Source organism: Stigmatopora nigra, chromosome 7 (assembly GCF_051989575.1).
Source record: "Stigmatopora nigra isolate UIUO_SnigA chromosome 7, RoL_Snig_1.1, whole genome shotgun sequence".
NCBI classification, from domain to species: Eukaryota; Metazoa; Chordata; class Actinopteri; order Syngnathiformes; family Syngnathidae; genus Stigmatopora; species Stigmatopora nigra.
In genome coordinates, this window is record NC_135514.1 from 15,076,935 (window position 1) to 15,091,380 (window position 14,446).

At 39.2% G+C, this 14,446-nt stretch overlaps 2 protein-coding genes across 2 annotated transcripts; both read right to left on the reverse strand.

Moving 5' to 3' along the window:
• Nucleotides 1–177: 177 nt before the first annotated feature.
• LOC144199710 (beta-1,4-galactosyltransferase 3) lies at nucleotides 178–7,649 on the reverse strand. The gene is made up of 7 exons (XM_077721529.1): nucleotides 7,445–7,649; nucleotides 4,085–4,766; nucleotides 2,946–3,181; nucleotides 2,694–2,881; nucleotides 1,986–2,108; nucleotides 1,814–1,918; nucleotides 178–866 (listed from the first exon to the last, which is right to left on the reverse strand). The coding sequence occupies exons 2-7, from the start codon at nucleotides 4,362–4,364 to the stop codon at nucleotides 713–715; spliced, it is 1,086 nt and encodes a 361-aa protein (XP_077577655.1). The 5' UTR covers nucleotides 4,365–4,766; nucleotides 7,445–7,649; the 3' UTR covers nucleotides 178–712.
• A 969-nt stretch (nucleotides 7,650–8,618) lies between these two features.
• Nucleotides 8,619–13,773, reverse strand: psmc4 (proteasome 26S subunit, ATPase 4). Its single transcript, XM_077721145.1, has 11 exons — nucleotides 13,693–13,773; nucleotides 12,828–12,926; nucleotides 12,581–12,767; nucleotides 12,364–12,510; nucleotides 11,492–11,601; nucleotides 10,745–10,838; nucleotides 10,496–10,663; nucleotides 10,324–10,400; nucleotides 9,115–9,283; nucleotides 8,988–9,043; nucleotides 8,619–8,922 (listed from the first exon to the last, which is right to left on the reverse strand). The coding sequence occupies exons 1-11, from the start codon at nucleotides 13,723–13,725 to the stop codon at nucleotides 8,809–8,811; spliced, it is 1,254 nt and encodes a 417-aa protein (XP_077577271.1). The 5' UTR covers nucleotides 13,726–13,773; the 3' UTR covers nucleotides 8,619–8,808.
• Nucleotides 13,774–14,446: the final 673 nt, after the last annotated feature.

Below are 14,446 nucleotides of genomic sequence, written 5' to 3' on the forward strand. Positions count from 1 at the left end.
ATGATTAAATTCACTATTTTTATTGCAAAATTTGATATATAATTTTTAAAATTTAAATGATATGTTCATATATTATAAAATAAGTTGCTTTCCAACTTCCAAATTCTATTCAGATATAAATTCAAATATTTTATTTAAAAAAATAATATTTTTTTATTATCAAAAATTACTGATTTATTTTTATTAAATGATCATCCATCTTTCCAACTTTCAAATTCTATTAAAAATAAATCTAGGTATTACATATATATATTTTTTTATAAATATAGATTTTTTTGAAGATTTCAAAATGCCTTATTATCATCATTATGTATCTTAAACGAAGGCTACTTTTCAAACAGCGCCCTCTGGCGTCATACCTATTTAACACACCTATAGAGATGACCATGTAAATAAAACAACTGCCATAATACAATTCGGATATGCTTCTAATTATTATCGATAACCTTATTATCGAGTGTAAACGTGAACCTTCAAAAAAAGGGTGCCGGAGCACCTAAAAAAATAACAAAAATAAAGATCCAGGCGCCAAGGAGTGAGCGTGCATCGTAAGGCATTAAGCGGATTTTGATAAACTCCCAGAGTCCAAAATGGCGTCCATTTGTCCATCTTCAAAATATGTCTACGAGACGTGTTTTTGCGCCAATCCAAAGAATAGCAAATGTCATGACCTACCGACCAATGGGAGCTTGAGTTGGTGGTGGTGGTGGTTTCAAGGCTGGTGGCTCACTGTCCGGGTTTCGCTGCCAATGTCCACCGTGATGTTGGTGTAGAGTGGGAGGTACTGGCGGGATAACACGCTGTACTGGACAGTGTTCATGCCGTCCTGCTTCCATGTTTGGCGGGTTTTGGCTAGCATGTTGAATCTAACAAAAACACCAATTAATTATCAACATGTAACTCCTTCAAATTCAAAGATTAAGAAGATAAAAATGTGTAAAATGTAATGCAAGGGTTGGTTCGCGGGCCGCTTTAACGTCAACTTGATTTTATGTGGGCCGGAATATTTTAGATATAATATTTAGATTTTTTTAAATAAATGGATTAAAAGATCTGGATTAAAAGCCTGAATATTCTGTTTTTTATAGATCTAAAACAATTTTTAGTTAAGATTTTTTTAGATATATTTTTAGATTTTATAAAATGATTTTTGAACTAAAAATAGAAAAAATGGATTAAAAAATGACAATTATGGATTAAAAGATCTGGATTAAAAGCCTGAATATTCTGTTTTTTATAGATCTAAAACATTGTTTATTTTAGCTTTTTTAAAATATATTTTTAGATTTTATAAAATGATTTTTGAACTAAAAATATAGAAAAATGGATTAAAAAATGACAATTATGGATTAAAAAATCTGGATTATTTTTTATAGATCTAAAACAATATTTATTTTAGCTTTTTTAAAATATATTTTTAGATTTTACAAAATTATTTTTGAACTAAAAACACTGGAAAAAAATTGATTAAAAAAATTACAATTATTGATTTAAAAGGGGAAAAATAAGGAAATATAATATACATCTTTATCTATCATTTTAATTTGATCCTAAATCAGAAAGTCGGCACTCATGATTAACTTTACCGGGCCACAAAAAATGATGCGGCGGACCAGATTTGGCCCCCCAACCGCCACTTTGACACCAATTTTTTTCTTGAATTCCATTCATAGACATCAAAATAAATGTTGCTTACCATTTTATCTATTTATCTTTTCTCTATTTTGAAATAAATGACCATATTGTTATGACATTTGGCGCATGTCAAGTCTAATTAATGCGCATATAATTATTTTATTTTAATTGTTTGTACCTTTTTGGGTTGATGTCGTTGCCTTTGTCATGCTTGTGTTTAATCATCTTGTAGCGGCCCACCTTCAACGACGGCCTCGTGATGGACAACCCCGCCAACGATACTCTAGAAAAAAGACAAAAGAGCAGAGTGGGCGGAGTCCCGGGGAACCCCGCAAGTTTAGCGCCCTCACCTGGCGGCGATGTCGTCATCCTCGCCGCCCCAGCCCCAGTAGTTGTTGGGGAAGCCGTTTATTTTCAAGTAGTGGAGAGGAGTAAGGGCCGACACGCCCCCAAAATACATCTGATATGGAAGCCTGGTAGGAAGGATTCATTGGTGAAATGATTAAGTCGGCCACTAGAGGGTAGTGTTTCATAACATGAGGTCAAACGGCTGCTATAGTGGTAGAATCTATTCAAAATTTGACTGTTTTACAATTAATGGATAAAAAATAAATTAAAAAATGCAAAGATTTAAGACTTGGAGATATTACCAAACATTTTCATACAAATATATAAATACTAATTTTAAAAAAATAATTAAATTAAAAATGCTAAGATTTAAGACTTGGAGGTCCAATCAAACATTTTCATATAAAAATATAAATAATAAAAATAAAAATAAAAAATAAAATAAAATAAATAAAAAAAATAAAATAAAAAAATAAAAATAAACAAAAGAAAATTAATAAAATAATAAAATAAAAATGCAAAGATTTAAGACTTGGAGGTTCAGCCCAAAAATGTTCATTTAAAAATATAAATAATAAAAAATAAAAATTTAAAAAATGCTTATATTCAATTTAATAAAATATTAAACTGAGGTACTATTTTGAAATGGTGCAAAAAAGACAACCCAATCTGTGCTTATTCGCAAAAACAAAACAAAAAAATGTACCCACTTGTAGCCAAACTTGTCCATGGCGATAGCGGAGTGCTTGGGGTTGGCGTCGCACGTGTACGAGTTGCGGTCGTCCTCGGGGATCAAGTCCACGTCGTGGAAGAACAGGCAGCCCCAGTCCTCCTCGCGCATGGCCTCGCGGAAGCCCACGTTCATCAGCTTGGCCCGATTGAACGTGTCGTTGCCCGCCTGCGCCACAAAACGCCAGGTAAGCGTTAGCCGTAAAAAGCTTGTGGAAACACGCCACTACTACCTGGTGGATGACGTAGATGGCGTAGTCGAGCTGCTGCCGCTGCAGGAACGGGTGCAGGTAGTAGAGCAGGAACTTGAGGTGGTGCTCGCGGAGGCGGTGCGGGATGATCACGGCCGTGCTGTGGCGGGCCTTGCACTCGCTGGGTCGGTAGCGCCCGCCGCGCTCCACCGCCGGGTTCTTGCGCTGCACTTCGGCCAGCGTCAGGCCCGACGGGAAGGTGACGCGGAAGGCACCGCCTGAAACACATACAAATAATAATTGAGAGTAAGAATTAGCTTGGTTGAAAATAGCAAAAAGGGCAGTTTTTTGTGTGACAAAGTGTATGGCGACAAAAGTACCCCGGCGACAAAAGTACCCTGCGACAAAAGTACCCTGCGACAAAAGTACCCTGCGACAAAAGTACCCTGCGACAAAAGTACCCTGCGACAAAGTACCCTGCGACAAAGTACCCTGCGACAAAGTACCCTGCGACAAAGTACCCTGCAACAAAGTACCCTGCAACATAGTACCCTGCAACAAAGTACCCCGGCGACAAAGTACCCCGGCGACAAAAGTACCCTGCGACAAAGTACCCTGCGACAAAGTACCCTGCGACAAAAGTACCCTGCGACAATGTACCCTGTGACAAAGTACCCTGCGACAAAGTACCCTGCGACAAAGTACCCTGCGACAAAGTACCCTGCGACAAAGTACCCTGCGACAAAGTACCCTGCGACAAAGTACCCTGCGACAAAGTACCCTGCGACAAAGTACCCTGCAACAAAGTACCCTGCAACAAAGTACCCTGCAACAAAGTACCCTGCAACAAAGTACCCTGCAACAAAGTACCCTGCAACAAAGTACCCTGCAATAAAGTACCCTGCAACAAAGTACCCTGCAACAAAGTACCCTGCAACAAAGTACCCTGCAACAAAGTACCCTGCAACAAAATTGTGTTTTTTTTACCATATTTTCTTGCATATAATCCACATTGTCACAAAAAACACTTTTTGGGTGGATTTCCAGAGTTTAAGGAGTCTATCAGGAGTCCCAAAATTAGCATTGCTAGTCCGTAAAATTCCTTAAAATTCCGTAAAATTCTGCATTTCGTGGATTGGACGCACTAAATGACATATTACGGCAAAACTGAAAGTACTCACCCAAAAGCGGAGACGTTTTGGGACAGTAGTAATCCTCGCCGCTTTGTCCTTGCGCCACCTCGGAGGCGTAAGAGTGGTTAGCGTGGCTAGCATAAACGTCACCCGGGGTTTCCGTGAGGTATCCGGGCAATCCGGTGGTCGTCGAGTCCACTTTGCGGAAAATCCGGATGAAGTAGGTGATCCTTTTGTGGTAACCCTCGCGGGAAAGTAGTGCCACCACCACCAACTGGATGCCCAAAAACATCAACAGGCAACGCCATTTGGACTGCAAGGCGATCATGGCGATGGCGAGGGCGCCGTTCTAGCAACAAAGTCTCTTTTTTAGCGCTAACGGATACAAAAAAGACCCCAAAAAAGCAAGGCGGTGAAGTCAAGGCACTAGTAAAGACGATCCCGAGAAGGCCAAGGAGGTAAAGTGGGCGTGTCCAGGCGTGTTTTCCGAGCGTTTCCGATGTTTGATTGGCCGACGTTGGCGCCGCATGGTTTGCTTTTCATCCCAGGCAGATTGGACGTGGAAGTGTCGCTGAGTCGGATTCACGCCGCTTCCCGCGTTCCCTGGCGGCGTTCGCTTGGCAACGCTACGGCAACCGCCACTGTCGCCATGACGGAGATGAGAAGGGGGCGTGGCGCTTTTGCCCCGACGCCACCAGGGGGTGCAGAAAGATGGCCAATCAAGAGGGTGCTGTGAAATATATACACATACCAAAAAAAGTTATGGATTACATCCCTGTCCTATGTCTTTATAGCAGGATGGGCAAACTACGGCCCGCGGGCCATATATGGGCCCGTTAGGCTATTTAATCCGGCCCGCCGACGTTGTCCCAATTTTTTTTTTTTAACCCCAAGATTAAAAGCCCTGAATATTCTGTTTTTAATTGATCTAATTATCTTATTTAATCTTGTAATACTAATAATACATATAATTCAATGTAAAATTTGGTTTAAAAAAATTGGTATTGCAAAAAAATATATATATAAATAATAAATATAAAATAATGTCATTTTTTTAATTACATGACTTCAAAATAAAGAAAACCAACAAGCTTGAAGTAAAATTTAAATCGTATATTATTATTATATTTAAATATTTTTCTGCCAAATTATTGTTGGACTCTCAAAAATCTAAAAATCTACCAAAAACTATATACATTTAATCTTGTAATACTTAAAACATCTTATATCTTTCAATCTACAATTTTGTAAAAAAAATGTATTGCAAAAAAAATATAAAAAATTATAAATAAATTAATATCAATATTTTTTTGAAAATTACATTATAACTTCAAAGAAAATAAAACCAATAAGCTTGAAGTCAACTTTAAATTGTATAAACAAGTGAATTATTATTTTTTAAAAACATTTTTCGCCAAAATGTTGTTGGATGCTCAAAAATCTAAAATCTACCAAAAATATACATTTAATCTTGTAATACTAATAACAATTCCAGTCTTTCAATGTACAATTTGGTAAAAAAAATGGTGTTGCAAATAAAAAATATAGATAAATAATAAATATGAAATAATATATCAATATTTTCTTTAAAATTACATCATGATTTCAAAAACTAAAATAAAACCAACAAGTTTGCAATTTACATTACTGGACAAAACTATGAATATTCTTATAAAAACTGAAAAATATATGACTATATTTTCATAATATTATCCCATTAATCTGGAATCTACAACTGACAAACTAAACATTTCTCGATAAAATGATAACGTCTTAAAAAATGGTGCTAATTTGAAACCTTAATAAAAAATACTTTTTTGTCTCTAATACAACTTCAATCTTGATATTAAACTATTTTTCTCTCTTTAGAATTGCATACGTTTCTGATTAACATGTAATTCCTGTCTGTCCTGTTCTCACGTCTAATAAACTGCTAGTAACTGGAATTAGCTTTAGCTAAACAACCCTTGCACAACAACCTGAATTATTTATTTTTTGTCTTTCACGAAACCTTTATCCCACAAGCCTTATGGACACAAAGTGAAAGGCAAATTCAAATTCAGTGAGCGTGCTAACATAATAACGTGCAACTGCCTAACGGGGGATTGTGAACGCGCGCGTGCCGCCGTGCCCGCCATGGCAACCCGTGGCGAGGCCGAGCACGCCTCATTTGGCTGCGGGGCGCAGCTGGTACGTAGCCATCGCCATCTCCGGAGTGCTTTCGTCCACCGGGACGGACTTTTGAAAGAAAAAAATGGACATGCGTCGTCGTTGCTAACAACAAGGCGACATTAGCATGCGAAATAGATCTTTACGACTCACGTTTAGGCAAAAATAAAGACTTTTTGAACACCAAAAGACATTTTTTACAGAAAATAATGACAATACAACTGGCTACTACGAATCCCGGTGCCTCAGAAGGACATAAAACACTATACGCATCCCAGCTTTCCCTATTTCAACCTGCTGGGAGGCGCTACAGAGCCATAAAAGCCAAGTTTTTGGCCACTATTAATAAAAATTTAACTCTCCGATGTATGGTTTGGACAAATGTAGCGTGAGAATGCTAACATAACCAGCACACATCCATTAATCACATTTTATAAGGTTTAATAGATTATAGAGAGGATGGGGTGGCCAAATCCATTCCTGGGAGACCTTATGGTCTAAACTTGATACCGATCCAGATTATTTGACTAAGGTGGAGGTTTAGATATGGAAAATAGACCGGATAGGGACTATTGAGGACCGGATTTGCCCACCCCTGATATACACATAGCACAAAATTCTCCTATGCACCCAACCAAATTATTTTCTCCATCTAAAACTACGAATATTATTATAAAATGTCATTTTAATCATCATTTCATCCCCGTGTTGTCGAATTCTGGAACTCAAGTAGCCATTATATATAAACCATCGCGAAACAATACCAAACAATGACTGTTTCTCGACCACAATTGTTCGCCATATCTTACTTTTAAAACACTTTTTCGACACCTTTATAACTTCAGATGAACATCGAAGCAACTTATTTAATAGTTTATCTTAAAATAAGTCAGTATTTAAAAAGTTTGGCTAGCGTACACTTACTTCGAAGTCCACTTTTATTTCTTGAAATGTTTCCAAAACGTCGTTTTTAGGAGATATTAGTTACCCAAGTTGAAACTATTATATTGCTACTCCTTCGGTAGGTCAACAAGTTAAAGTATATTCAAGTAATCTTTTAAAATGTTGACAAAACCCACGTAAACTCCAGCGCGAACGGTGTAAAAATCTGACCGCCCTCGGGCGTTCTATCTGCGGGGAGAGTAGCCGCGACGTACCGGTGTTAGCATGTAGCTAAGCTAAACTAGCAGCTGTTTCTCCCCGCCCGCACAGCGTCAAATTTAAACGGGAAATGCTTACCTCAGTAGTTGACCGGCTCCAGTATCGAGTCGGCGGACTACTATTGGTATATATTCTTATGGAAAACAGGATTTCCTTCCTTTCCGTGAGTTTCGGGAGCTTTTTTTGTGTTAATTTAGGTGGACCGGTCGTGGAGAGTCCGGACTGACGAGACTGAATAATGCTGATATGAGACCGTGGCTGGAGAGTCGCCTGCATGCCTCGGTAACTCCTCCCCCTTTTTAACCACTATTCTTCCGCCGGACATTCATGTTTTTTTTCCTAACTTTTTTTTTTTTAATACTAACTAACTCTTATGTCAGCCACTTATAAAAGAGAACTATACATAATTAATAAAATTATCATTATTTTGTTAAGATGACTATTTTGGAGATATGTATTCAAAAGTTACTACTATTAGCTTAACTCGTTCACTGCTAGCCCCGGTCAGTGAAGATGCGTTCAGGTACGTAGTAAAATAGGAAATGTGATGTTCAATTCATTTTAGTGGAGGATTGGACGTCGATTTATTATTTGATCGTTTTCAACTCCTTCTAGTTAAACGGCAATTTACTTTGTAAACAGTAATAGAAAAATAAATAAACATGGATCACATATCTTGAAATATGATTTTTCAATAAAATTGTATTTTTGAGGGTTTACTACACAAGGCTTCTTTAAATGAGTTTTTCCTGATTATTTTTCTATTATTTAAATCATTTAAGTCACAGGTGTCAAAGTGTTGGCCCGGGGGCCAAAAAAAATGCATAAAATGGAAAAAAAATCATTTTCGTATGCCTGCCATTGCTCGCTAGGGCACCGCCACTACGGAAACACTTTTTAGTTGTACCGCTCACATGACTTCCTTTTTTGAAAAATCTTTTCGATTAATACAGTATCTCAGAAATACCACATGGTATTTTTCTTATGATTTTCCCTTCAAAATAACACATTTGTACTCCTTATTAAAACAATGAACATTAATGTGAGAATTGAGAGTCAAGGGTCGGCTTATACGAGGGAAATTGTAGGACTACGCAATAAAAAAATGTCTTACACTGCAATAGAAAAGTGTAATCCAAAGGCCACATAACTTGTAGTAGTCCAATGTCATGTCATGGCTCCACCTATCCACATAATTCCAAAAAGTGTTGTAATAATTTTCTTTTGACTGTAAAACAAAATGGCCACCCAATTGAAATTTTATGGAAAACATTTTTAATGGATACCTCCGTCATCATATACAACTATTGGTACAGCTGTTTTGTTTGATTTCCTTCTTCTGTGGACTCAGAAGAGCACCTGTCCAAACAAAAACCACCACCACCACCAAAAACAACAACACATACTTGGACAGTTTGGACGTCCCGTTTGTCTTGGACTTTCTATTTGTAGAACTCGTGTTCCTGCTCGTCCTTCTTGATCACCGTCTTGTACGCCTTCTCAAAGTCTTTAGCCAGGACGATGTAGCGGTTCTCGCGGACGGCCAACATGCCGGCCTGACGGCAAAGAAACCCGTGTTAGAATCCCTTGTCGTCGGCGGTTAGGACGTTCGTTTGCTTACCTCCTGGCAGATGGAGTTGATGTCGGCTCCGGAAATCTTGTCTGGCCGGGCCACGTCTGTGAAAGCGGTTAAGGCGAACGGGCTAGGGTTGGTTCGATTCCGGCGTCACTTTTTTGGTGAAGGATACAGTCTTCCAGGTCCACTTCTTCGGAGAGGTTCATTTTGCTGGTGATGGTGGAGAAGATGAGGCGCTTCTGTCGCCGGTCGGGCAGCGGGAACTCGATTTTTCGGTCCAGGCGGCCGGGACGAAGTAGCGCCGGGTCCAGCGTGTCTGCCCTGTTGGTGGCCATGATCACCTGGGACAAATTGGACAGATGAGGGAGGATGTTTATTTTTGGTCAAGATTATAACAAATTGAATCAAGGCAAAATTAATAAATAAACACTAAATATATTGAGACTGAAAAATCTAACACACTTGCAATTTGTGTTGATAGCGAGGGAAGGGCATTTTCATATAATTTATTAATTTTTAGACAATGAATCATTTCCTTATAACGGATCTTTGTTTTTGTGTGTTTCTTCACATCTTTCATCCAAAAATTGGGACATTTTGACCCATTTTAAAGTGTTTAGTTGGTCGTTGTGTGAGGACCGTGCAAGCAATTACAGAATTTACATATATTTTCAAGTTAAGACAAACATTTTGGAACCAATTAATTTCGTAAGTAGAGGTACAACTGTATATGTAAATTAACAATATACTAAATATTTTTAGTGCATTGTGCCGATTGAAGATAACCAATGACATACTAGACACACACATTACACACAGATACTAGACACTACACACACTAGACATACACATTCTAGACACTACACACACAGCCACACTAGAGAGAGACACACACACACAGACACACACATACTAGAAACACACAGACATGTACTAGACATACACACACACACTCTAGACACAAACATTCTAGACACACACACACACACTCGTACTAGACACACACACACATACTAGAGAGACACACACACATTACACACACACACGTACTAGACATACACACACGCTCTAGACACAAACATTCTAGACACACACACATACACACACACTCACTTGACACACACACACTCATACTAGATACACTAGACACACACACATACACACACACACTCACTTGACACACACACACTCATACTAGACACACTAGACACACACACACACACACACACACACACACATACTAGAGACAGACACACATATATACTAGAGACACACACACACACACTCATACTAGAGACACACACACACCAATACACACATACATTACGCACACACACTTACTAGACACACACACACACTGGCGTCTTTAGATGAGACCCACCTTAACGTTGACATTCTGGTCAAAACCGTCCATCTGATTAAGCAGCTCCAACAAAATCCTCTGCACTTCTCTGTCGGCTGCGGACGGCAAAACAACCAACCACATAATGACGTCTCCTCCTTTCTCTTTCACTCCCCTTCATATACCAGCCCAGCCGGCCCTCCGACATTACCTCCGGTTTGTGCGTCAAAGCGCTTGGTGGCGATGGCGTCGATCTCGTCGATGAAGATGATGGCGGGGGCATTCTCCTTGGCCAGGCGGAAGACGTCCCGCACCATGCGGGGACCCTCGCCCAGGTACTTTTGGACAAACTCCGATCCCACCACGCGGATGAATGCCGCTGTCAGGGGGGGAATGTTTTTGTCACGCTTTTTGGGGAAAAGATTGGTCGCTGGCGAATTTGTTTTGATGGGCGTCGTACCTGTGGTGTGGTGCGCCACGGCTTTGGCCAGCATGGTCTTGCCGCATCCCGGGGGTCCGTACATGAGGACTCCTCGCGGCGGGTCGATGCCAATCTGTGGGAAGATGGCCGCCATTGAGTTTCTTTGGAGGACAACAAGGGTGTTGACAATTGTTTTGGTTGATTGGTTCAAATTCTAGTGCCCATTTCAAAATAAAATCATATTCTTCTTCTGTATGCATGTCTCATTTCATATAAAATATGAAATTGAAAACGTTCCTATTTATTTTTCTGACCTTTTGGGGACGTTTTTTTGAGCAGTAAAAATTTAAAGAGACACTAACATATGAAACTTTTGATTTTAAATGATGTCGACTATATTTAACATTATTTTATTTGCAGGAATCACATAAATGATTCCAAAAGTTGCTGCCCTGTTCGTTTTAGAGCACAGGTGTCAAAGTGGCGGCCCGGGGGGCCAAATGTGGCCCGCCGCATCATTTTGTGTGGCCCGGGAATGTCAATCATGAGTGCCGACTTTCTGTTTTAGAGAAATACATAGAGTATAGATATAGTATAGATATAAAAGACTATAGATGTATAGTACATTTCCTGATTTTCCACCTTTTAAATCAATCATTGTCATTTTTTAATCATTTTCTTGTGTTTTTAGTCCAAAAATCATTTTGTAAAATCTAAAAATGTATTTAAAAAAGCTAATATTGTCCTAGAGGACCACCATTCGACATTTGTGTGTGTGTGTATGACCTGTTTGTAGAGCTCAAAGTGCGTGAGCGGAAGTTCCACGGCCTCACGGACTTCCTGCTTCTGGATGTCCATCCCTCCGATGTCGGCGTACATGACGTCTGGTTTCTGATCTGGAGTCACAAACGGCAATGCGGACAAAGCTTATTAATTTAGACTGCAGACACCTGCATTTCGGCAAAAGGTGGTGTACTCCTATTTTGAAATGTTCAATGATAAGCTGTAAACTCGGTTCATCAAGTGGACCTTAGCCCCGCCCTTGAAATATAGAAATAATGTTTTTTTTAATGGGCTGGCTTGTTCACAAATGCTGTAAAAGGCCTTGGAAAAGACTGTTGTTAGCTCAAAGCAAGCTAAAGTGGTTAGCATAGCATCTCGAGTGGGACTTCACTCTTGTATGGAGTTTGCATTTGGATTTTCACTGGGTGCTCCAGTTTCCTCCCACTTCCCAAAAACATTCATGCCAGGCTAATTGTAGACTAACTAGTCAGCGGCTACAATCTATAGATATCTATATCTATAGCTACATCTACCTAGAACTATAGCAACATCTATCTATATCTATAGCGACATCTATCTATATATATCGATAGCTATAACTACATCTATCTATATCTATAGCTACATCCATAGCTACATCCATAGCTACATCCATAGCTACATCCATAGCTACATCCATAGCTACATCCATAGCTACATCCATAGCTACATCCATAGCTACATCCATAGCTACATCCATAGCTACATCCATAGCTACATCTATAGCTACATCCATAGGTACATCTACATCTATAGCTATAGCTCCAACTACATTTCAATTGACGTCCATCGGCGTCCAATCATTAAAAGGGGGCGGCGACCAGACCACACGATACCTGAGGTGAGCATCATGATGCTGCTGTCGGCCTCGGGGGGCAGGACATCCACCAGGGCGTTGCTGTGTTTGTGCAACGCCACCGAGGCGTTGGGCTTCAGCAGCTCCCGGTCGATGGTGCTCAAGATACGAACGTAGTAGTTGGACCCTGAGGAACCACAAAAGTCAACAAAAGGTGGAGGCGGAGCTCCAGCATTTGGGTCTAACGCTCTGTCTACCGGTGGTGGATCCCACGATGGCCGTGTTCTGGTCCACCGCCTCCAGGAACTGTCCGATGACCAGGGGGATGCTCTGGATCCTCTTCACCTCCTCCTGGGCGTGGAGGAACTCTTTCTTCAGGTTCTTCTGCTCGTCCTTGATGTATTCTTCCTGCACTTCCAGGAACTCAAGCTCCTGCTGAAGCTTCTGTAATTGGAAAGAAATTATTTTCTAGCTTCTGTAATGGAAAGAGCTTATTTCCCTGACCTTGTATCTGCTGTAGAGGTCCTCCAGGTCTTCTGGTTCTGGTGCCAGGAAGGACAGACCAGTTTGCGGACGCGAGTTGGAGATTGTCGGCATTTCCTCCTGTCAATAAAAAAAAAACACGAACAGCAACATTAATCACTTAAAGCAAAAGAAGTACCTTATTTTCATACAACTTGTGGTTATTTAGATTATAAGTTGACTTGACCCCTTGACTGATTTTCGGAAAACTAAAAGTAATGTTTATATACGCTTTAACCAGAGAAAAATGCGTAAATGTTTTTGTTAATGGACATAATAGCTGCCATTGCCATTCGAAGGTCTATTTCATTATTCTAAGTATTTATTTTTTAAATGTGACATAGTATTATTTTAGAGGGGAACGACTAAGAGAAAAACCTATTACAAATACATTCAATTTAATGTTCTTTCAATACAAAACTCCGTTAAACGTGAATACATTTTTCGGCATTAAAAACAAAACTAGCAGGGTTAGCCTCATTTGATACCGGGGAAGATTAAACTTAATGTCCCTTTTTTTAGATATAGTATTCATTCCTGGCCACAAATACACCTTCGAATCAATTTAATTCAAAATATGACAGTTGTGTTTGAGTGAATATATTAAAGAATGGGCAAAAAGTATGATGCTAACGTTAGCGGCTAGCTTGCGTGACATAGCATTTATGTACACAGAATGAATTGCCAGCTTTACGTATTCGATAGTGTTTAAAGGGCAATGAGACAGTGCAGAAAGGCAACCCTAAAATCAAAAGATGGTGTCGAGTATTGTCTTAATGTGTATAAAATAACAGGGAAGGTTAGTTAACCGTTACAATATAAGTAAGACAAATTCCATTTTACATACCGGGCTCTTTTCGACAGCCATGATGTCGTCCATGTTGGATTCTGACAGTGACGCTTCGACGTTGTGACGTAGTACGCTATCTCAAAAGGGGGATTGTGGGTAAAGTAGTTTAGACTGGCGCTACTATTAAAAATAAACACCAAACAGGTGGAATATTAATGGAAATCTAAATTACATTTGTCTTTTTTGTAGCAGTTGTGTTTCTACAAAAAAATGTTCGCAGTTTTTATTTTATTTTTTAAAAATCACACAATTTTTACGTAAAATAAATGTGGGTTGTTTCGAACATATTTGTCTAAACTTGATGGGCAAAAAACACAAAAATGGTCGTTCATTATGCAAAAAAAATTTTCTTTAACCGAGTTTATGCAAAGGGATAAAGTCTCATTTGTATATTATCTTTTTTACCCTCTAGCGGTCACTGCGCGCAACTACACAAGATCCACTGACGAAAATAGACGTCCAATTCATTCAAACTCGGTTCAAAGTTCAAACAAACTAAAATGGGCTTAACGGGTGAGAATTATGTTGACGTTAAACTTTAAAAAATACATTAAAAAATGTTAAAAATCTAAATTTATTTGAAATACACTAAAATCCAACAGGAAAAATGTATATATAAAAAAAGAAACTTCCAAAAAGCTGATGCTCCGGAACGCCACCAAATCCAAATCCTTGTTGCCATGACAACAGTCTGACAACTCTCCATCATCCTCCCTCTCCTCTTCCCCCCCTCCCTCCACGTTGCATCACA